General features: G+C 41.4%; 1 protein-coding gene across 1 annotated transcript in view; it reads left to right on the top strand.

Moving 5' to 3' along the window:
• pola1 (polymerase (DNA directed), alpha 1) overlaps positions 1–22,911 on the top strand; it is a 51,831-nt gene that overhangs the window by 23,130 nt on the left and 5,790 nt on the right. The window contains exons 34-36 of the mRNA XM_054622698.1: positions 3,019–3,150; positions 12,269–12,385; positions 19,465–19,561. Of these exons, the coding sequence (XP_054478673.1) occupies positions 3,019–3,150; positions 12,269–12,385; positions 19,465–19,561 (346 nt within the window). The remainder of the gene's footprint in view (positions 1–3,018; positions 3,151–12,268; positions 12,386–19,464; positions 19,562–22,911) is intronic.

Genomic DNA, 22,911 nt, shown 5'->3' with positions numbered 1-22,911 from the left:
CAACATTTAAAAAGTTGTGACAATGTATATGTACCCACAAATGTGTCTTTTTCCACTTATCACTCACAATGTGGTTCACAGGTGTAATGGATTAATCAGTAGTGACGCAGATTGAGAGTCTTAGAGTGGAGAAGAGTGGTGTTTTCAAAGGCATATCAGTCAAACTTCCTGTGAAGGATTCATGCTTTAGTCATCCTCCATATTGTGTCTCTGTCTGTATTTTTAGACAGCTGCCTGGCTCCACTACAGACTCTGTTTTCATTGGCATAGTTTGGACTCCACAACTTGAAAAGCCTTTCCATAACCCCTGCTGCTCTATGAACACACACACACACACACACACACACACACACACACACACACACACACACACACACACACACACACACACACACACACACACACACACTGATCTCCTACCATTTGTCAGGCCAAGGTCGTCTGGTGTGTGTGTGTGTGTGTGTGTGTGTGTGTGTGTGTGTGTGTGTGTGTGTGTGTTATTATCTTCTAATGAGGAGCAGGGCACACAGCCCTTCCTCGTCTGAAAGATACTAATAAACCTGACAACCCTCTGTCCTCTGCTGGCAGAGAGAACTTGCATTAAATTAAAAAAGGAGTACTATACACACACCCTCCATACAGGTTGATATCATTACACACTTCAACAGACACACTAATATGTTTTACTGCGAGGCACACATAAAAACATACCAGAAAAGCGGTAGATTCTGGTTAAGTTAATGCACAATAAAAACAACAACTTCCAACTTTGATGTTTTAACTTTAGAATATAGTCTTAATTGTTGGTAGGAATAACTCCCAACTTTAGACTAAACTAACTAACGGGATTTCTCTGATTGCTGTTTAATTTCCGAGCATGCGTCAGAGACCCACACACACACACACACACACACACACACACACACACACACACACACACACACACACACACACACACACACACACACACACACACACACACACACACACACAGAGAGAAACTGATAAGACAGTAAGTTAATTAGGGTGGTGAACATGGTCTAACAGCTCAGTGAGAGGGGAGGACAGATGGGCCTTGACTCCACCTCTGACACAGAGCCAGAGATGGTAGGAGGCGGCGGTGATGGATGATGGAGGACAGACAGGGGAGGAAAGTTGTTTGATGAGGGTAGCGGGTAGAGGGGGATGAAAGGAGAAAGTGTGGAGGGAGAAAAAAAAAGCTGGATGGAGCTGAAGGGATTTCCCAGAGTTCTGATAGAGCGTAAGGCCAGGACGGGAATGAAAACAGTAAGGGTAGATAAACGTTTATAAAATTATTATACAGGTTTGTGGAGGGCTATTTATGGTGCAGACATGCAGTATTATAGTTGACATTTGTTTTTCTATAGACGGTACTTGGAGGAGTGATGTGTGTTTAGAGATACCGTCCTTGGATTGCAATATTTCCACTGTGTTTCTCACACAAACACAAAAATAAACTTTGGTTGTTTTCATATTTTCATTTAATTTTGCAGCCATAAATTAACTGGCAAGTGAGGAGTGATGTTTTTTTTTATATAGAGACAACTTGCTTGGGAGGGAGAATCCTGTTATCAAAATGAAGTTAGGAATGAAACAAGCGAGATAAAAGAGTAGGAGGGGAGGAGAAGAAGAAGGGAGGCTGCTTTCATCCAGAGCAGACCGGGGGGAAAAAAGCATGAAGAAGAGGAAAGGAAGGGAGAGACCAAGATGGCGTGTGTTAATGTGTGTAGCTGCATATTAGGGGAGTCAAATGAGTTGATTGACTTGAACTGGCAGAAAATGTGGGGTTTTGTTTTGTAAAAAGAACGATGTAGGTAAACAAAAAAGCTGTGGCCGGCTGGCTGGCTGGCTGGCTGGCTGGCTGGCTGGCTGGCTGGCTGGCTGGCAACAGTTAAATGTCATTGTTGTATACTGTGGCTACTTTTCTTTCATTGCATTAACTATAAGCCTTGCTGTAAAGTGGACAATTCAGGGGTATAGAGGTCACGTTGACCTGTTTTTCTTCAGGCTACACTAATGTTAAAATTCACTGGAGACCCAGGGGTGCTTTAAGCCCTTACACCTTCCATGCCTCTGATATGTTTCTGTAGAGGTTTAACTGTAATGGCCAAGTTGCTATGCTACATAACTGCTTAGCTGTGATGAATCCCTGTGTGCACATATATTTATGCACAGGACGCTACATTCATGAAACCTGGTGGGAGTGGGATTGTAGGTATAGCAGTGAGAGTGTAGTAAATGCTTCCCTCTAATAGCCTCTGTATCTACAGACTCCATCATCTGAAAGCTTTTTAATGTATGTAAATTAGATTTACTTCAGGAAAAATATCACTGCTCGGATGGGCAGAAGTTAAACAACTGTGTTAAAAAATAACTGGTTCTTTGATAGAAATTCAAAGGTACAACCTCTGTATAAATATACGAAATGTGAGACGTTAACTACAACTCCCAGGATGCATTTCAGTGATAAACAACTTTAAACATAAAAATAAGGGCTGAGTTATACTAGAAGTGCTTTGCACAGGACCTGGATGATATTGGCTTACATTTTAATAATGTTACTCGTTTGTGCACATTAAAAATCACAGAACTACTTTTTTTCAAGAATGAAGAAAGGGAGCTTTAATGAGAAGTACAAACCCTAGCTCCTTTCTCACTTTAGCATGGCTCACCAATCACGGCATTAAGTGACTTTCTGATCTTCAGTTTCTGAAAGTTCCAGGAAAAAAACACAGACCCCCCTAATCCAATTTCGCAAAGGTCTGAGTGGGTTTTTTTTCTATTATTCATCTGTACCTGAATGAAGTATTGTGCAGACTTTTAACCCTGTTTAAGAGCAGAAGGTTGAAAGCCATCAGAATGGATTGTATGCAACATTACCATCTCCTGTTTTAATTCATGTATTTTGAACAAGACTGAATCGTTTTTTCTTGATAACTACTGCTGATATTGTGCATATATGAACTAATCTGTTGTCGTGACACATTTTCTCCTCAGGGATTAAAGTTGGAGCCCAGCTTGTTGCGATGCTGTCACGTCCCCTGTGGGAGCCAACTCATCCACTACGCGGTCAACATCAGCAACAAACTGCTACATGACATCCGTCGTCATATCAAAAAATACTACTCTGTGAGTATTTCTGTTTGTATGCCAGTTGGCAATAAGTCTTTGCTTTACACGCACTCAAAAACACAAGCACACAAACATTCATGGTTGTACTTCACCACCTGCAGGGCCACAAATGGACTTTTTCATTCTGTGTTAAATGCTACAACTTGTTAGACTTGCACAGCTGGCCAACCATTTTTTTTCTCTGTTTTTAACCCTTTTTCTCTGAAGGAACTTGCAGTTAATTCACAAACACCAATTTATTCAGAACACATTCTTCCATTGATCAAAAATGTACATTACATGTAAATGCTTGGTCTCCTTTTAAACCATATGCACTGCAAAGCATTGTGGTTGTTTGCATGCCACTATGAATCAACACCTTCCTAAAACATAATACAGGCTAAAAATGTTCAGAGAGGAAAAGTATTGTGAAAATTGACCTTCCTCTAAGTGTTTATGAAAGGGTTGGACTGTATTTAACACAATGAGGGATTCAACTGATTCAGTAATGATAAGAGAAACCATCAAAAAGATGTTGAACGAGAGATGATGAAAACCTCAGCAGGTCACAGCGACATTTCCAACCAAAGAGCACATTATGCGAGCAAAATGAAAAGAGCACCAGGCAGATTTGAAGGAGCATGATCTGTGAAAATACTTAAATGGCCATTCTTACTTTGAATATCAAGTTTAACATGCACCCTTTGTCAGTTTTTTGTTAAGGTTATAAGGCGAAATTTAAATGATACATCTGGGAGAACTGAATCATGGGAGATTCAGCAAGAACTAAAAATACAACAAATCAAATGTATTTGACTTTAAAGATCAAGCAGCTTTGGTTCACTAGTACAAGGCTACTCTTGGCTTGAAAGAACATTTACTATGTTGGATTATATGCTCTGCAGGATAAGTTATTTTTGCATTTGGACACATTTTGCCATCTCAAAAGCATGCAAGGTGAGATAAGATGGATCATTGACTTCACCCTTCACTGGTCAGATCTCCAGATAGAAGAACATGAGGCGCGAAACGGGTTCAGACGTGCAAATGTGCACGACCACCGATCAAATACATGTTGAATATCCTTGCTTTCAATTGCACAGGACGCTACATATCCTTGCTTTCAATGGTTCAACGATTGGCTCAATTTTAGCTAAATTGTGAGGATCTTTAAGAAATATCTAATATTTTTTCTGTAGAAATATATCCAGAATTCACAATACCAGTTATTAAATCTGACACAATACATCATCACTAAATACTTAAAAATTGTAATCTATATAATGTTTAGGCCTGGAACCCTCTGATTTTCATTGATCGGACAGTGGCTGGTGTTACTTCCATACTTAGAAAAGTGCTTCTTAATCCATACTTTTCAGGGACAGGGTGTGTGTGTGTGTGTGTGTGTGTGTGTGTGTGTGTGTGTGTGTGTGTGTGTGTGTGTGTGTGTGTGTGTGTGTGTGTGTGTGTGTGTGTGTGTGTGTGTGTGTGTGTGTGTGTGTGTGTGTGTGTGTGTGTGTGTGTGTGTGTGTGTGAGAGAGTGTCGCTCCCTCAGAGAGTCGCCTGTTTTTATTAGTATGAAATAATAATAATTTGAAATGCTGCAAATAGCTTTTTAATGTGTATTTATAATTCAAACCAGGTAGAGTGCAATCAGTGAACTGTGACAGATTTAGTTTACCAAAAAATATATTTTTTTCCCCCACCGTCCACCAATCGATCGGTTAAAGAGCAGGTAGAATTTCAGGGAATCAAGATTTTCCATGGCTAGACTACAGCCCTAAATATAGCAACACACTTTATCTCAAGTGCCGCCAACAAACCAGTTACCCATCATGAAGCGCTACCACCATCACCTCTACTCGTCCAATACATTGGTTTATGAGCAAATACCTGCACATGACATTCCTAGCAGTAGCAAACGGTAGCATTATAACACTCTGAACTAAAGTGGTGATCATGGTATGAATTGTCTGCTCAACATCCGCAAGTTAGCATTGTTAGCATGTTAGCATGCTTGAAAATAGCATTTAGTACAAAGCCCTGCTGTGTCCAGGAACAGCCTGACAGAGACCATAACATGGCTTTAGATTCTTAATCTTGTTATTATGTAAACTACAATTACAAGTTTGTCTCAACATACATTATCATGTTTTGTCCCCAGGGAATAGTTTAGCCAAGGTGAAGGTTAATGTCCATATGTTGGCTGAAGTTTGAGAACCACTTGTGATATTAAACCCTTTAGGAAACCCTGGAGGACATTGTCTTTTAATGTATGTGCAGGATGTTATATACTGTTATGTAGTTGCTATCTCTCTCTCTCTCTCTCTCTCTCTCTCTCTCTCTCTCTCCCTCTCTCTCTCTCTTTTTCCTGGTAGCTTCTAACACCTTCGTCTTGAGTGAATGGAATGCACTGTCTGTCTGTAAAAAGTGTGTATGTGTATGTGGGGGTAACTCTCCCACAGTGCTGAACAGAAATCAATTAGTTTGGTGAATGTGCGGGGAGCGACACCCCCCCCTCCTCATCCCCTTTTGTCACGATGTGTGAAACAGCTGCTACCACTGAATACTTACACCTCACACAGCAACACACTCGCACACAGACACACCACTGGAGGCTGAACAGCAGCGGACACAGCACACACAGCGGGGCAATGAAGAGGGGTAATATTGTGTAATTAAGGATTCCTTTCAGGCCGAGGGAGAGTTCAAATAGAGCTGTTTGTCTGGCCAGATAGTGTGAAAGCTCTGCACCTCTGTGTGTGTGTGTGTGTGTGTGTGTGTGTGTGTGTGTGTGTGTGTGTGTGTGTGTGTGTGTGTGTGTGTGTGTGTGTGTGTGTGTGTGTGTGTGTGGAAGAATATACGTGCGTGTGTGTTGGCGTCCTAAGCTTGGACCACAGAGACATTAATCATTAGTGAAATTACCTCCTGCCCCCCCTCCCACCACCACCATCCCCACCATTATCAATAAACCAGCCCCCTGAGAATCAGCAAACACTTGTTCAGTCCTCGCTCTCACTTACACACACACACACACACACACACACACACACACACACACACACACACACACACACACACACACACACACACACACACACACACACTCTGTTGTCATCCTTTCCTCCTCTCGTCCCACTGTCGTTGGCAAAATGAGAGATTCGCTCGTTTCCTGAACCTCCCAATTCTTCTTTTTCTTTTTTTTTGGTAACCCCTCCCATCTAACCACCGTTGCCATGGCATTTAACAAATTATTGCAATTACCCTCGTCATGCGGGTCGCCCCTGGAAACGGGCTGAGGGGCAAGAGTAGAAAGGGGGAGCGAGAGAGAGAGGGAGAAAGGGTGAATGAAGACCAGAGAAGGTGATAATCCTGTTTTGAACAAAAGGTCAAATTGCTGAATAGAGAAGCTTTGATTAAGCGGAGGAGGTACAAAGTGGAACCGTTTGAGCTCTATTCACTGTGTGTGTGCGTGTTTGTGAGTGTGTGTGAGAGAGTGAGAGAGTGTGCGGGTTTGTAAAGGAGACCAATTTTTAGGTCTATTCACTTTAGAGCTGGACGTGTTGACTGCTGTAGGGCCGTCCTCGACCAAAGACATTCAAATTCGACTAACGCTCATATGAATTTTCAAGATTGCTCGATTAGTTGATTTAATCAATAGATCTGTTAAACAGGGTTTCTGCACAAAGAATCATACAAAAGCATCACTTAACTTTTGTGTTTACCAGAGATAGGCTCTTAAGTTTCCTGGAAATAAGTCATTGAGCATGAAGACAGCCTACAAAAACTAGGTGATATATCCATCTAGTGACAAGAGACTAGATATTATTTTAGATTTCGGATATCTTAATATGGCATAGGTGATGATTTTTCCTGTTTTAAAGGCTGTTTAACTGCTGTTCTATTACTTGCCATTACCCACATAGTCGTTATATCCACAATACTGGTGATTAGTTATCAAAAAACGTATTGTGTAAATATTTTGTGAAAGCACCAATAGTCAACCCTACAATAGTGTTGCAATATCAATGGTGTGCGTGTCAGGTGGATTCCTCTGCTACAGGAGTCATGTCAGAGAGGCTTCTCCACTTTGTCAGCATTAACAATGGATCTGAAACGATTGGTCAATGAATAGATTAGTAGTAGATAGCTGATTAAAAGAACAACAATCTGGAACTATTCTCATAATTGATAAAGTCCTCTCAAGCAGGAAATGCCAAAACTTTGTTGCTTTTTTAATGTGAATATATTTGACGTGTTTTTGAAGTTTTCTATGAAAGTGAAGGGAACATTTTGGACTTCTAGTTGCACACAGCAAGCAATTTGATGACATCACCTTGGGCTTTGAGAAAAGGCAAAGGGCATTTCTAATTATTTTCTGAAACTTTATAGACTGAATCAACAACACAAACAAATAGCAAAAAAAATCCATTTAAATTTTTCTTAGCCAAACTTGATGTCCTTAGCAGAATTGCAAAGATTAGTCAATCAGTTAGTCAATCCAAAAAACCTTATTCAGATAGCTGTTACTATATGAATAGGGTCTTTTAAGTAGTTCCTCAAGTAAAAATGGCAACAATTGATGGTTCCAGAGTCTGAAATGTGACAATTTGCTGCCTTTCTTGCTCTAACATTATTTACACTTTAATTTTGAGGGGTTTTGGACTGTTTTTACGACAATATAAGACATTTAATGCCGTGTTCTTGGATTTTGCAAGGAGCATTTTTCATCCTAATCTGACACTTAAACCATTAATTGATTAACTGAGAAAACAGCATAGTAATTAACAATACTTGACCTTTCAGAAAAGATACAGGGAGTAAAGACCCTTCAGATTGGGGCTACAGCTAATGAACATTTTCATTATCAATGAATCTGGTTATCAATCAATGAATTCTTTAGTCACTATAATGTCAGAAATTGTGACACATGCCCAAAGTCAAAGGAAATGTCTTCAGATTGTATGGCCAAGATAGATAAATGATCACAGTTGATGTCAATTAACTTTGAGTAACTGACTCATTTATAGACTAATTGTTTCAGTAATAAGCAGTCAATCAAGAATCAAAAACAGCAGCAGCCAAACTGCAGAATGCTGCAAAAAGACAATTTATTGGCAGATGTCCACGCAGCCTCATCAAAAGAGTAAAGTAAAGATGATCTTTAAAGTATCAGACCACAACATGTAAGAATGTAACAGAGCAGAGGGGTTTGGGAGGATACATAAACCAACAGACCAAGAAGAGGAAGTAGACAGAGGGTGTATTTCGATATGGGCCCTGTCGTGGCCTGGTCTTGCCTCTATTTGGTTAAATTATGTGGAACTCATTTGACGTCTGCATTCAGTGTGTCAGGTATCCACTGTAGTAATTATGCAATTATGAGCCTTTATTCCCTCACATCCGACTGTACACCCACACACCCCCCACCCTCGCTCCGGTGAAATGCCTCAATTATACTTTTCTCCGCTGCCTCGCTCCTCATGTGCTCCTTGTTTTTACTCCTTTCTATGTGGCTCAAACGGGTCTGCTGCACTTAATCTCACCTTATTTGTATTTTTTCTAAGTGTGTGTTAGTGTGTGTGATTTTTTTTTTTTTTTTTTTTTTTTTTTTGTGTGGATGGATTTTGGGTCACATTACCAGAGCACAAGGGCATTCTTGGTAGTTTTCCCCTCTTTCAGCCCACACAGTCCTGGGCACTGAGTCTTTGATGTGTGTCTTATTAAAACATTTTAATGTGTATGAATGGGAAACAATTAATATGTTTGTGCTCACACTGAATACAGTGTGTGTGTGTGTGTGTGTGTGTGTGTGTGTGTGTGTGTGTGTTCATTCCTCCCTCTTGTGAGTCCCATGGGAACAGCAGTGTGTGCCAAAGCTTGTGTCATAAGAATCACACAAAATACAAAACCAAGCTCAAACAGCCATCCATTGAAAATCACACTCTCATACACCTTATCTCCCATCTCCACAAACCATTGTCCTGCATATGTCTTTATCGGAGACGACTAAGCCGTCTCTTTTCCCATGATGCTCGGCTCTTTGTACAAGAGCAGCAGATATGTTTAGGTAATTAGTCCCGGAGCTGGGGTTTGTGGGCAAAGCTGTGAACTCTGGGATTTAGTAATTGATTTGGAACATATGTGTGTGTGTGTTTGTGTGAATGTGTGTTTGGTTTTCATTTAGAGGAGATTGGCTTTATGTGTGTGTGTGTGTGTGTGTGTGTGTGTGGACTGCATGAAGCCCCTCTCTCCCCTTCTATTCTTACATTTCATGTTGCATAATAAGCCAATATTTACTGTATAATGTGCTGGTTGTTCTTAGATTGTGTATGTGACAGGTATACTGCATAAAATAAGCCGGTCGTCCAAAGACCTTTCATATTATTGGAACAATGATATTGTCCTCTTTCAGCAACGTATCTGGGGTCTGGAAGTTATTCCGTCGCCATCACAAAGGTTAAGGATAGTTGAATGTAGATTTTGTCCTATCTTAAGAAACTTTGTGAGGACCAGCCATGGCTTTTCTGGTCATCTTGTCATGGGTCTGTTGACACAGTGTGTGGATCTCACTCTACTCTGTATTGGATTCAATGTAAATGTTGTGTCCACGTATTTACCTTTACTTTGAGGTTAAATGCATCTAGAAGGTCAAACTGATGTTAATCAATCTCCTGGAAATTCTACATCAGTGTAGCATGAATGCAACAGAACAAATACAAATAATGGAAGTACTTATATTGTGGTTTACAAAACAAAAGCAACAATGTATAACTATAAACAATAAGTCAAATCTAAAACGTAATGGCTTAAAAAAAACTTTGTTCTGGAGTAAAAACTCAGGTGTTTTACTTAATAATGACTCGAGAAGGGATAAACACTTGTACAGTCAACAGTTTTTGAGGACAGGGTTACTTTTTTTGTTATAGAAACATCCTTATGATGATTATATTTTCTTTGAGTCTTTTTCATTTGCTAATTTTAATGCACTGCTAGTAGGCCAGTTATATCATTGTATGTATTCTTTTTTTTTAGCAGGGTGGGGATAATTGGCCAAAATCTTCTATCCATAGCATGTTTTCTGGTAATTCCATAATAAATAGTCCATGTGAAATAATCCCATGGTTTTGTATAATCCTGTGAGAATTAAATACTTGACAAAAGCATTTACAATTTATTCTTTTTATTAAGTTAAGTGCAAAGATGAGAAAAAAAAAAAATTCAAGTGAAATTACTGAGAAAAGAAAAATGCTTTCAGCTTTACACTGAATATGTACACATACATGCACATATTAAGATTCCGATTTTCTGAAACAATTGAGTTATTATGTTCTTATGATCAATTTAAACAATGTTATTGTACACTGCATTATATGATTCCATCACTATATGATTCCACAGAAAGACAATTATAATATTGATTTATAGCCCAGCTCTACTTCAAATGGTCAAGTTGGAAACAGAATCAGACAACCCGTCCTTTTAATCAGCCTCTTGTTTATTCTGGTTGGTTCTTGCCATGTCTACTGAGGCCTCTGCACAGTGGAACGAGTTTAAAGATACTGTAGCGTCAGCTGTAAAGAAAAAAAGAAAAAAAAACGCTTTTTAGCTGCTGTTGCTGCTGCTCAAAATTGATGAGGAGACCAAACAAAGCCAAACATATAAATCAATGAGAGAATCACTGCATGTCTATATGTGTGAGCGGTGATGCAGATAGAGAGACAGGTGCAGTAGTTTAAGGGGGTTTATTTTGAGTGAATGGAAGGAAGGAAGGATAGATAGATAGATGGGAAGGAGGGGGGGGGGGGAGCACAGGCGTTGATGGCGGTGGGTCTTATGCTCTGTCATTAGTTGGGCATTAACCCCCCTCCCCTTTAAACCCCCTTAGTAATGACAGAGCATAAGAAGCAGAGGGGGTGGAGGGGTCTGGAAGAATATGGAGAGATTGAGAGGGTTAGACCACAGCACCTGCCCAGGGTCACTACCGCACCACAGGAGGTCCTAACTGCTGCCGTTTTGCCTGTCCACCGCTCTGCCTGTCTGACAAGTACTCACAGAGCATAACCCCGACACACGGCAGCTGAAGATACATTCAAATGTAGAGAGAGAGAGAGAGAGAAGGGGTGTGAAGTCATATGTAAAGCTCAGTTCTTCTCCCTCTGTCTCCGCCTGTCTCATGCGGTTGTTTTTATTTTACAACCCCTTCTTTTTTTCCTCCCTCCAGCTACTTTTCTTGCCAGTTCTGTTTAGAGCGACCAAATGTAGGCAACAATTTTCAGCAAAATGTCGTCATTACCAGAACAAAACTTTTTTTAAAGTGTCTTGAGGCAACAAAAGTTTTTTTTATTTTTTGGTCAATTTTTAAGAACACTTTTTTATCAACAAAAATAAATGGCGACACAAGCACCTTTTTTAAAAAATATATATAAATAAGTAATCACGCAGGGTAGTTAAGGCTGCTGAATGTTTTCTTTTTCCTGATGAGATATTTTCATCAGGGATCCCTTTATACATGAAAAAGCTAAGTAATTTCAAAGGAGTATTGCAGTAGTGGAAATTCAGGGAGTTTTATGAAGGCTGTACAAATAAAATGGTAGAAAGGGAATTGACAAATGGCTCATTTCAAGTGTGTGTATATTGTGAGTGTATTTATAAAATTAAAAAAATGACTTTAGTGCTTAATATTTAGTTTTGTTTTATGTTTAGTTTCTTCTTAAGAGCAGCCAAAGCCTCAGCAGGAACCAGATTAACAACTGAGGATGGGGCAGGTTAGGTCATTGATGTGTTTCAAATGAAGTTTTTGTTTTTTTTTTGGATGTATGTATGAGATGTATTTAAACAATAATCATTTAGTGTATCAAATGTTCAAAAATTCTGAAAAATGTCCTTCAAAAAATCCCATAGCCAGTGTTAACACCTTAAAATGTATTGTGTTATGGGACCAACAATTCAAACCCCCAGATATTGAGTACAGTGACACATAAACAGCAAATGCTCACATTTGAGAAGCTGCCACTGGAGAAAGTTTACAGTCTTTGCTTAGAATATAACTTTAAACGATTAATCAACTTATTGCTACAGCTCTACTAAAGTTTCCCAGCTGTCAGAAGTCATATGTGTGCTGTATCTCTCATAGGGCTGGTTGGTGTGTGAAGACCCGGCCTGCCAGAACAGGACCAGACGTTTGCCCATTGCTTTCTCCCGCCACGGACCAATCTGCCCCGCCTGCACCAGGGCCACTCTCAGACCCGAGGTAACGCGAACATCAGAATCAACACTCGAACACACGTGACTTTTTTTATATTCTCTATTCGCTTAAAGAAATGGGAACGCCAGAATGGAGTTAACAAACGCACACGGTGGGTCTGAGGTTGAGATGAATGTTACACACCAAAAACACAACGTTGATTTCTGTATGTTTTTGTCCAGCTGATGGTGCTATGGAGCCGAGGTCTCTCCTCACAAATGTTCTGCACATTCTTACTCATTAGTATCACATTTCACCGTACATGCACACACACACATGCACACACACACACACACACACACACACACACACACACACACACACACACACACACACACACACACACACACACAATGATAAGAATGATCTTCCCTTTGTCCTCTTCTGTGTGTTTGTGTGTCCGTAGCTCCGGTAGCCGCCTTATGAACACTTTGTTAGCTTGACCACTGGATTTAAAAGAAACACTCTCCCTTTTCAATTTAAGCGTGACGGTTCAATCAATTTATTTTTTTGCCTTCTCTTTCTCTGTCCCCACTCTTACCATTCCTGTCTCAACCCTCGCCTTAACTCTCTCTTGTCAATTTTTTTTTTTTTCCCATCTTGCATGCTCTGCCGCTATCTGGCTGCTTTGCTGTGTCTGGCTCTGTGGCGACAGGTTGTAAACCAAAAGGCCAATTTCTGCTGTCACTGTAGCCACTTAGGCGGCCATTGCTGTGCCTGAGGGCCGTGGCACTTTAAACTGCGGGCTGAATAAAACATTTAACTCTCTGTGCTCACTCATGCACCCTTTCTCTACCCTGAATCTCGTGGCCTCTCTTCATTTTACCTGCTCCTCAAAACTCGGTTTGATCTCCGAACTCTCTCGGGTCATGTTTATTTTTATGTTCTTCTATTGACAGCTGATGATGATGATGAGAATCTACAGAAAAGGTAATGGGCAACGTTTAGTGTTAGCTAAAGCATTCAAATTCATTGTCCTTAATTAAACTAGCCCATGAAATAGATTCCCTGTGTTTTAGCAGGACTGTGATGGTTCTCAGTCAGGGTGCCTACATTGGGTTGAAGGTTCTCCGTCATCGACAATAAGCTGATTTGTTCTTGTTAGCATCGTGCTACGACCTACTGACTGCTACAAATACTGTTGTGTGAGATGGGAATAAACAAACAGGTGGACTGCAATGTAGACACCGTTGCCTGTTAGTGTTTAAGGGCGAGGCATACAAATCAGTTTGCAAAAATAGAAAGCATAATGTTAAGCACCGACATAAATCATGTTGGCTGACTGGGCAGGAATTCAGAAGGCTCTTCTTCTGTGGTGTCCTGATTGACCCTTTCGTTATCATTCTCCACCAGCGCTCACTAAAAATAACTTGTTAAACTTCATGTTTAACAGATTTGAAAACAAGATTTTTCTTATTAGATCTTGTATTATACACCAACTGCAGCTGCTTAAATATTCAAGTCAATTGTTTAATTTGCCCAAAATCACAAATTTGCCTTTTAGGGTATTTCAGTCTGTTCATTGTGCAGTACCCTCTATCCTTCCACCCTCAAGTCAGATAAGGAAAAACTCTTCAAGAAAACATTTAACATGAAAAAAGTTGTATTATTTCACAAAAGCAGCAGAAAGATGATATTTGAGATAGAAGATAGAACATGGTTGGAAATGAGCACAAAGTATAATTGAAATGCCTTTGAATGTTTAATGCATTATTAACATTTTTTATTGTTTCCACATTAAATGTTTTGAACTGATCCACTCAATTATTAACAACTTAACTTAATATTTATACTGGCCCTCTATTACATACCTTTGTAACACAAACGGCTGCTACCTGACGGTACAGCGAGCACCGGCCCTGCTGCTCTTTAACTATGTATTTAAACCCTAATACGTGTTGCTCGGCCTTATATCTGACCCCTCTGAGTAGAGAGATTCTCCTTCATATGAGGCGAACACCGACTTCTCCGTATTAGGTAACAGTGTACGAAATCAAGCCAGTGCCTGGAGATTAATAGCCCAGCAGCTTACAAATTAAATTGCTGCCAATTATGCAAAGTACTCAAGAGGCCATTCATGGCTGTTAGAGCTGGTGGTAGATAGTCTGCGCTCAAACAACGAGGCAGGATGAGGCATCCACCGCTCCCCACTGAGAGGTGCTGTTAATGGAAGCGCTGTCATGTATCTGTGCGTTTAGCTGGATCGCTCTGTTTGCATTGCCTTTATGCTTTTTAGCCGTCCGTATCATTTTAGATTATCAAGCTAAAACGTGCACTAGCCAGAGAGAGATTAACAGTTTCTATCTTGTGTGATTGCTACACTTAAAACACTTGTTTGTGCCGGAGCTTTTTTGTAAACGCGCGTCTTGTTTGTGACTCTGCGTTCCCTTTTTTTCTCTGTTGCATCATGGTACATTTACCATCGCTGTCTCTCCTCTCTTCTTCTCCCTCCATCCATCTCTCTCACTCTGGTTCTTCCTTTTTTCCCCCCTCCCTCTCTGGACACAGATTCCGAGCGTGATCTGATCTCCATGTAATGGGAGAGTAATAGGCACTCTGCCTTGATTGGTTGGTAATTTGGGGGAGTTATGCACAGGTGCAATTTGTAATATTTTCAGTAAATTAAATTTCTTTCTTTTCCTCTCTCCCTCGCTCTTCATCTCTCCCTCCCTTTTCTCTCCCTCCCTCCAGAACGCTTAACTCAAATGGGCTATTTTTTCTCTCACTGTGTCTGAAATCTCTGTCCTGAGTCCTGAGTTTCCTTTTCTTCCCCCCCCCCCCCCTTTTTATTCAATGCTTTCTTCCCCTGCTCCTTTCTTTTCATTCTCTCTCCCTCCCCTCCCTCTTTAGCTCTTACACTCATTCTCTCTTGGCTTGCTCTTTCTCTCCTCCTCTCGCCCTCCCTTTCTGTCGCTCTCTTTTTCTCCCCTCGTTTTATTGATGTACGCTCAGGCGCCCATTAGAGCTCCCTTTTTCCCTCTAGTGGAAATTGCAGCATGTTAATTTTCACACAAATTACGGCAATAGCAGGTATCTCTATTTGATACATTATAGCGGGAGCAATCAGAGATAATTGAGTGCCTTTCAGAGGGAGACGGCTGCATTCACTGCCGGCTCAAAGCTGCCCCATTATCGCCTAATCGCTCTTTAAACACTGAATTTTGCCGAACAAAAATTCTTGTCATAATTTTGCTTAAGTGTATTTGGAAATCACAGTCCTTTGAGCGAGGATAATTGAAATCAAATCCCTTTCACTGGAGCTGACATTTCTACATTTCCCTCCAATTGAAATTAATTTCAAAAATTGAGCATGAATATCTTCAAATAGCAGGCAATTATGCCTTTCAATGGGGAGAAATTACCGGTGCTGAATCGTTGGAGGCTTGCGGGCGAGAGCACCAGTTAAATGCCTTTGTTTCCCGCCGTGTTTGCCTAGTAAAGATTTACATATATTGACTCATTATGGTGTCTTGTGAAGCTGATCGGCGTGACTACCACAACCGGCAATAACGTTCATAGCATCTAAAAAGCTCAAGAGTTTTAAAGCCTTGTGGCCTCACAGCTGAGGGGAAAATGTATGTTTGTTTCTCTCCGACGCCCTCACTCCCTCTCTCTCTCTCTCTCTCTCTCTGCAGCTGCAGTTGTGTATGGGATTGGGTATCGTAGCTTCAGCATTTACGTGTGTTCGCAGCGAAGCAGAGAAAAGTGTGAAACGCTGAGGCCTTGTTTGTGTCGCTGTTGCTGCTATATTTTCCTCTGTCATATCCATGTCAAGGCATTTAATAGTTGTAGTTTTTCAGCAGCTTGCACACTTTCCGTCCACTATAAACAGTGTGTTTTCTCCACTGTCTTCCCTCTCGTACACACACAGTGACAAATATTGTCTGACTGACTGCCTTTTCATTAACTGCTTCATTGGTGTACTTGAGCGACAGTATAAAGCGCAAAAGTTCTTTGGAGGTCGGATGTGTGTGTCCCCTAAAATATGGAGAGTGGTGTTAAGACTCTTTTGGGAAGTCTTGAGTGCTCGTTTCATTTTGTGTGTACTTTGCACCGTTGCTCGGTGATTTGGATCAATTTGTGTGATTTAAGCCTCTTTTTCTTATTTCATACTTTTTTTTTTTTTTTTTACTTTATTCTATACATCCTGTCTCCATTCTCTTCTCTCCCTTTTTTTCCTCAAGCACACATTTTCCTCTTCCTTTTGGTTTAACTGTGCAAGTGTGGTGTGTATGTGTACATGTGCCCGGGGTATATGTGTGTCGGGGTGGGGGGGGTCAGTATGGGGAAGAGGGAGGCAAAGGAGCAAGGGGTACGAGGGGGGCTGGGGGTCCTACGCTCCCGGGAGAGAGGCAATTTCACAGCTGGTTTGCTCCTTAGGCAGTCAGGCTGAAAATGCTGCAGATTTGTGGAACAAATTGAAATGGTGTCAGTGCAGGAACAAAGCACCGAGCTGAATGACAAGGTAGGCGTGTGTGTGTGTGTGTGTGTGTGTTGCAGTGTGTGTGTGTGTGTGTGTGTGTGTGTGTCTGTGAGCGAGTGAGGTGGGGTTGAGGGGCTCTAAATTCAATAACAACCCTGTAACATTTTAGACACGCCTTTCTGACACCTGTCAGTCAATCAGTATGCAGCGACTGTACCCGCCCACAATCAGCATTATATTGTTTGAATGTAACTGTGTGTGTGTGCGTGTGTGTGTGTGTGTGTGTGCTCTGTGTGTTTTTATTGTCGAGAGGAAGAACTAGCGCACAGCGTTTGTGCCGATCGCGCTTGTTCAACCTTGGCAACCGTAACCGAGGGCTCCTTTATGGGATGTGCACGGTTAGGTTGTTGACTGGGCAGTGCATCAACGTTCAAACAGCTGTGTGTGCCATGTGGGCAGCCATAGAGAGCCATTAAAAGCATGTTCACACACACACACACACATTCACACATAGTTTGCCTTTAGTTGCATTAGATACTCTTGCCACTTGATTACGCCACAGCAGTAAAAACTGAAATTACAATTACGCACATTGCCGGTTGGCAGGCATAATGGGCACACACAAACTCACTCTCACACACACACACACACACACACACACACACACACAGATACTGACACACAGGAATTGTCAGGGGATTCTTCCTGGTGGTAATAATAAAGCACTCGGCGCACACCTGATGGCAGTGTGGGGTCGGGGCTTAGCGTGCCCTCTCCAGCGTAGCAGGGAAATGACGAGCCAATAACTGCAATTAAACATGCAGTATAATGGCTAATCAAATTGACAGCCTCGGCTGTTCGCATGCCTCTCTCACAATGGCTTATCACAACAAACTATTATGAGGGAGGGTATTTCAGGCCTGATCCCCTCTTTTTTCTCTCTCTCTCTCTCTCTTCCTCACTCTCTCTGATTCTCTCTGTCTCTCACTTCGTTCTGTATCTTTACCCTTTTGCTTTTTTTCCCTCCTCTCTTTCCCTCCCACCTCTAGCTTGCTCTTCCTCTCTGTCTCTTTCCCCCCTCTCTCTCTCTCTCTCTTTCTCTCCCTCCCTCTCTCTCTCTCCCTCCCTCCGGCAGGCTGTCGTGTGGCTCCAGTTAATTGCAGTGGAGATTAACAAAGCAAGCAAATTTGTTTTCTTGCTTTACTGTGTCACACAGAGGAAGGGAGATGTCTTCAGGGAGGAATAGTCGTATGAGACGAGTGCTCGTTTTGTAGCTCAGTCTACCTGTTTCTCAAACTGGTAAATGGGGTTCATTAATGTGTTGCCCTGTCATGATCTCCAGTCTCTGCTCTTATAAGACTAAAATAAAGGGGACTAATAACATGCGCATACACACAGGACGTCAATGGATTAGTAGCGTTGTTGATGAGTTACCTGTAACCAACACATTGTGACATAACTGTGTGTTTTTGTTAAACGAGAGTTCGAGAAAAGAGTAACGCTTCTTTTCACACCATGTCAGCAGTCATCAGAAGAATAGAAATAGGCATACTATAATTATTCCAAATGTGGAGTGTTGCCGCATTTAGGGCTGCATTTTCAGATTATTTCATTATTGAATAATCTGCATTTTCTGTTCATGAACTGACTAATCGTTTTAGCTCTAACGAATTCTTATAATATGGTTATCTCCCATTGCTCGTTTTGTGAACAGATGAATGGAATTTGACCTTACATGAGCTATTTGCCTTGTGTTGCATATTTGCAGTTGTTAACGAGTGAACGTGGTTCAAACAGTTTATAGCTCCTTTTTAGCGAGGTGAGTTCATTTTAATAGGGCATTTAGATCTTTGATACAGAGTCCAATCCAATGCTTGGATGTATCTGCAAACAGCACAGCCTTCTGAATCCGGCACACCTTATTAAGCTACTCTATAACTGAAGGTCCTAATTTTAGTGATTGAATGAATATTGTGAGAATGCGACTCCTGACACTGACATGAAAGTATCAACTAGAAAGAAGCCGTCTCAACACAAAAACACTCAACACAGTCCACTTTCGGTTGTACAGCGGTGTTACAGAGTGATGCTTCTTTTACTTTGACAGACTTTGGCTGAGTAAAGACTCGGCTGCATCCAAAACACAAACCGGGAACAGCCAAATATAATTTTGGCCTGCCATCAATCTAATCAGTGAATAAACGTTTGGCATTTTATCTGCTGAAAACACCGGTTGGCTAAAAAAGAGAAACAAGCTGAATGTTTTCTATACTGATCTTTGCTTGTGGGAAAGAGAGAGTAGAAATATTATATTTCTTACTGTCGGGACATCTGTAGTTAATACTACATTTTATTTAGATGTGACTGCCTGCCAAATTGGCATTTGCAGCCATTTCGCCAATAGGTGGTTGACGCTGCTTTTTTTTTTTTTTTTTTTTTTAGAGATTCACCAATCTGGTAGGTAGGATTGGTATTGGGGCCAATGCTGACCTGATTCATTTGGTTTGTTATCGGAGATGACAAGCCGGATTCTCATTTAATACAGTTTATCTGCTATTATTACACATTAAATTCAATATTATATAACATTCATCAATTGTGTTTTGGCTGCAGCACCCATGTTTAATCCTTGTTGATCTGTGTTTGTGTGTTTTCTCTACAGTACTCCGAGAAGGCCCTGTACAACCAGCTCTGCTTCTACAGGTTCATCTTTGACTGGGACCAAGCAGCCACCAAAGTGCAGCAGGGTGATGAGAAAAGTAAGACCGTACACACACACACACACACACACACACACACACACACACACACACACACACACACACACACACACACACACACACACATTTTGCTCGTTACTGCACTTAGCATTAAGTCCTGTACCTAACTTCCAAAAGCCTTTTTCTATTGGTTGCAGGATTCAATTCCAAAGTTTCTAGAACTAGTTGTGAAAAAAGGCCTGCTTTTTAAAAAAAAAAATCATATTTTATTCATTTTTATTATTATTTTGCAGTACCGCCTTTGGAACTGAAATCAAGTTACCAGAACGGCTATTGAAGTTTGAATTTTGATGTCATAACAATGCTTCCTCACAAATACACATACAACATAGCATTAGCAATCAATGGCTCAACGTAAACCTTTTACCCAGGCTACACTTATAGTATTCACCAATGATGTGAGACGCACACACACACACACACACACCAGTAGCTGAGTATGGGCATTGGATATGGGAAGGGGGGGGGTTAAGGACATTCAACTCCTCGAGTCGACAGCCCTAATTTAGGAGACGGATTCAATCACACACACATACAGAATGCAAAACGCTCCAATCACTGGAAGAAAGAAGGAGAGAGCCCTCCATCGCTCTGCCTCTACCCTTACCCTCACTGTCCATCTACCGCTTTCTCTCCTTTGCTCTCTCTCCCTCCTTTCTCTCTCTCTCTCTCCCTCTCTTGGACAGGCACTCGTTTGGCTGTGTTGATTGAAAACAGGTTTTAGATTTGGGGAAATGATAGGGGGAGTAATGGGCGCGCTGACGAAAGGATAGCCCTTCTCCTATAATGGGACATGGAGCGTATATTTCCCCCCTTGGACTCAAATAGACGCTACTCCAGCGCTCTGGGCGCGCTCAGTAGGCGTCAGCCCCAAGGCCTCTCTACCCATAGTTCTCCCTGATTGATGTCACTTGATTAGAAAGGGCCGCTGGGCCGAGTGATTTATTTATTTGATTAAATATTTATGTATGTATGATATTTATGTATGTATGCCTAAATTCGGCGAGCGCGTGTGCCAGTCGGGACCCGAGCGAGGCAGCAGAGAGTGAGACAGCAGAGGTAAATATAACGTGTAATCAACAGATGACCACTCAGAAGATGGAGGGAGCTGAAATGGAGGGATTGGACCGGTGTAGAGGAGGGGAGGGGGGGAGGCAAGGAGTACTAACATGATTATAGCCTCCATTTTTGCTTTCTTTTATTTCAGTCTTTGCCCAGATGCGAGAAATAATCGCCAATCAATTCTTTGGCCTCCTCCTTTCTTTTTGTTCCTGTGCTTTGCATTGTTTTTTCATCCGTGCCCAGTTTTCCCCTTCTGAGTTTCAGTCTTTTATCACACCTCACAAGACTATAGAGTACGTTCTTTGCGTAGTGCTAAAGCATTGGAAATGTGTGCTCGCATTTTACTGTACGTGTAGAAGGTACAGTGTTCAGTACACGCCACACGTTAGATGGTTGTGGAGCAGTTTAGCAGCTTGTCTTGCTGACACCAGATCAGTGCCTTTCACCAGGAATCAGACATTTCACGCATGCTGTCTGTCCATTTACTATTTCCAGATCAGACACACTTCGTATGCTTAAGTGGTTCCCTCAAAATAAAGTAATATCTATTTTGTTGGCACATTGTTAGAGGTTGCACACGTCTATAAGCTGTGAGCGATGCAGCCAATGAGTGAGTTTGGTTTCTCAGATCGGTGGGTTTAGTCATTTTCTCACGGATTAGGGGACCTACAGGCCGAAGGTTCTGGAGCGATTGGTTTGCCCACCAGCTGTGGGTTTTTACCACCACACCACCTCCAGACACCATCATGTTTACACGTTTCTGTGCTCTGTCAGACGAGAAGCAACTGCTCTCCTCTGTTCCCTGAGCTGCCATTCCATCAAATCATCCCCCTTCCTGTTTGATGGTTCGGTTTCCTAAATACAAGACCTCCGCTTTCCCCGCATCGTCCCCCAAAGAATCTGTTTGAGAGACAGAATATGCGGCTGAAACACCCAGTGCCCAGCACCGCCCAGCACTCTGCAGAGTTAACATTCACAATAAGTTTCTACTGACTTGGTGTCACAGTGACGGCCACAAAATCTTCTACTTGTAGTACCCAGAATATGGCGTGGTTGTCTGTAATCAAGCCAGGAGGCTATATTTATGGCAGATCTGTGTTTATCAGCGGACATGTGTCACTGTGTTGTCGATAAAGGTTTAAAATGTGTGTGACAATGTCAGTTAACCTTTTCTGGCAACACTGACAAGCCAGTGTCTCCACCAAATACCCAAAACACACTGCTTTTCCTGAAATGCTGATAGATGCATGTATACACACTCATGCTGCTATAAAATATAGGTTCAAGGTGTTATCCCTCAGTGCTGGGGCAGTAATACCCCATATTACTGCATTACACACCCAGGGGCCACACTGCTCAGATTACAGGGAGGAGACGTACAATCCTATACACCCTACTCTACTGTTGTGTTGTCCCTGTGGGGTGTGAGCCTATACTGTACACCTAGCGAGATGTATCCACACATTCAACCCTTAAAATGGTTCTGGTGTCCTCTTTGGGGTGACAGTTGCTACTCCCCCCCCCCCACCACACACACACTTTTTAAGATCACTAACGGTTAATTCTGGTCTTCAGTGATGGTTGATGAATGAGTTTTGATACTGGCATAAAAAAAGTCCAAAGTATAAACTATATTTCTTATAATCAACCAACAATGAATTGATTGTATTAACAAGTACTGTCTTTGTAGTTGAAGCCTGATTATAATCATTCGTTGTCAAACCAATGCGCTGCACTTTTGCACTGGGTGACGTGTGTATTAATCCACAGCTGAAAATAGTTCCCATCGGATTCACAATTTCCTGTTGTTTGAGAAACGTTGGCTAAGATATATAGTGACAAACTAAAAATCGAAAATCTTGATTATTTTTTTCTTATTATTATTTTCATTTTCATTTTCAGCAGGAATGAATGCGCTCGAAATTGTTTACGTTTGTTCTAATAGGAATCGGTGCATGAGTTTGTGAACTTGCATTCTCCCTGTGGTTCAGTTTAATTCTTTTTATTATCTTTTTTACAAAAACAAACGCTACTTGAGCTTTCAGTGTAGCATTTAGCGGCGCTTTTACCCCAAACACATATAACCAATGGACTCTGCTCAAAGCGCATCCGGCTTTGAATTCCTTTTTCTTACACCCTGTAGTTGTCAGAGAGAGGTTGGATCAAGTTCCTGCCACCAATGTACCACTCAAGAATTTGTTTCTGCTCGGGTCCAAGTCAACTTCCTGTTCTCGGTGTGGTTCTTTTTGTCTGCGTATAAGTCATCA

Source organism: Anoplopoma fimbria, chromosome 21 (assembly GCF_027596085.1).
Source record: "Anoplopoma fimbria isolate UVic2021 breed Golden Eagle Sablefish chromosome 21, Afim_UVic_2022, whole genome shotgun sequence".
NCBI lineage: Eukaryota > Metazoa > Chordata > Actinopteri > Perciformes > Anoplopomatidae > Anoplopoma > Anoplopoma fimbria.
Note: the sequence above shows the minus strand (reverse complement) of the source record. Positions and strands in the feature narration are given on the sequence as shown.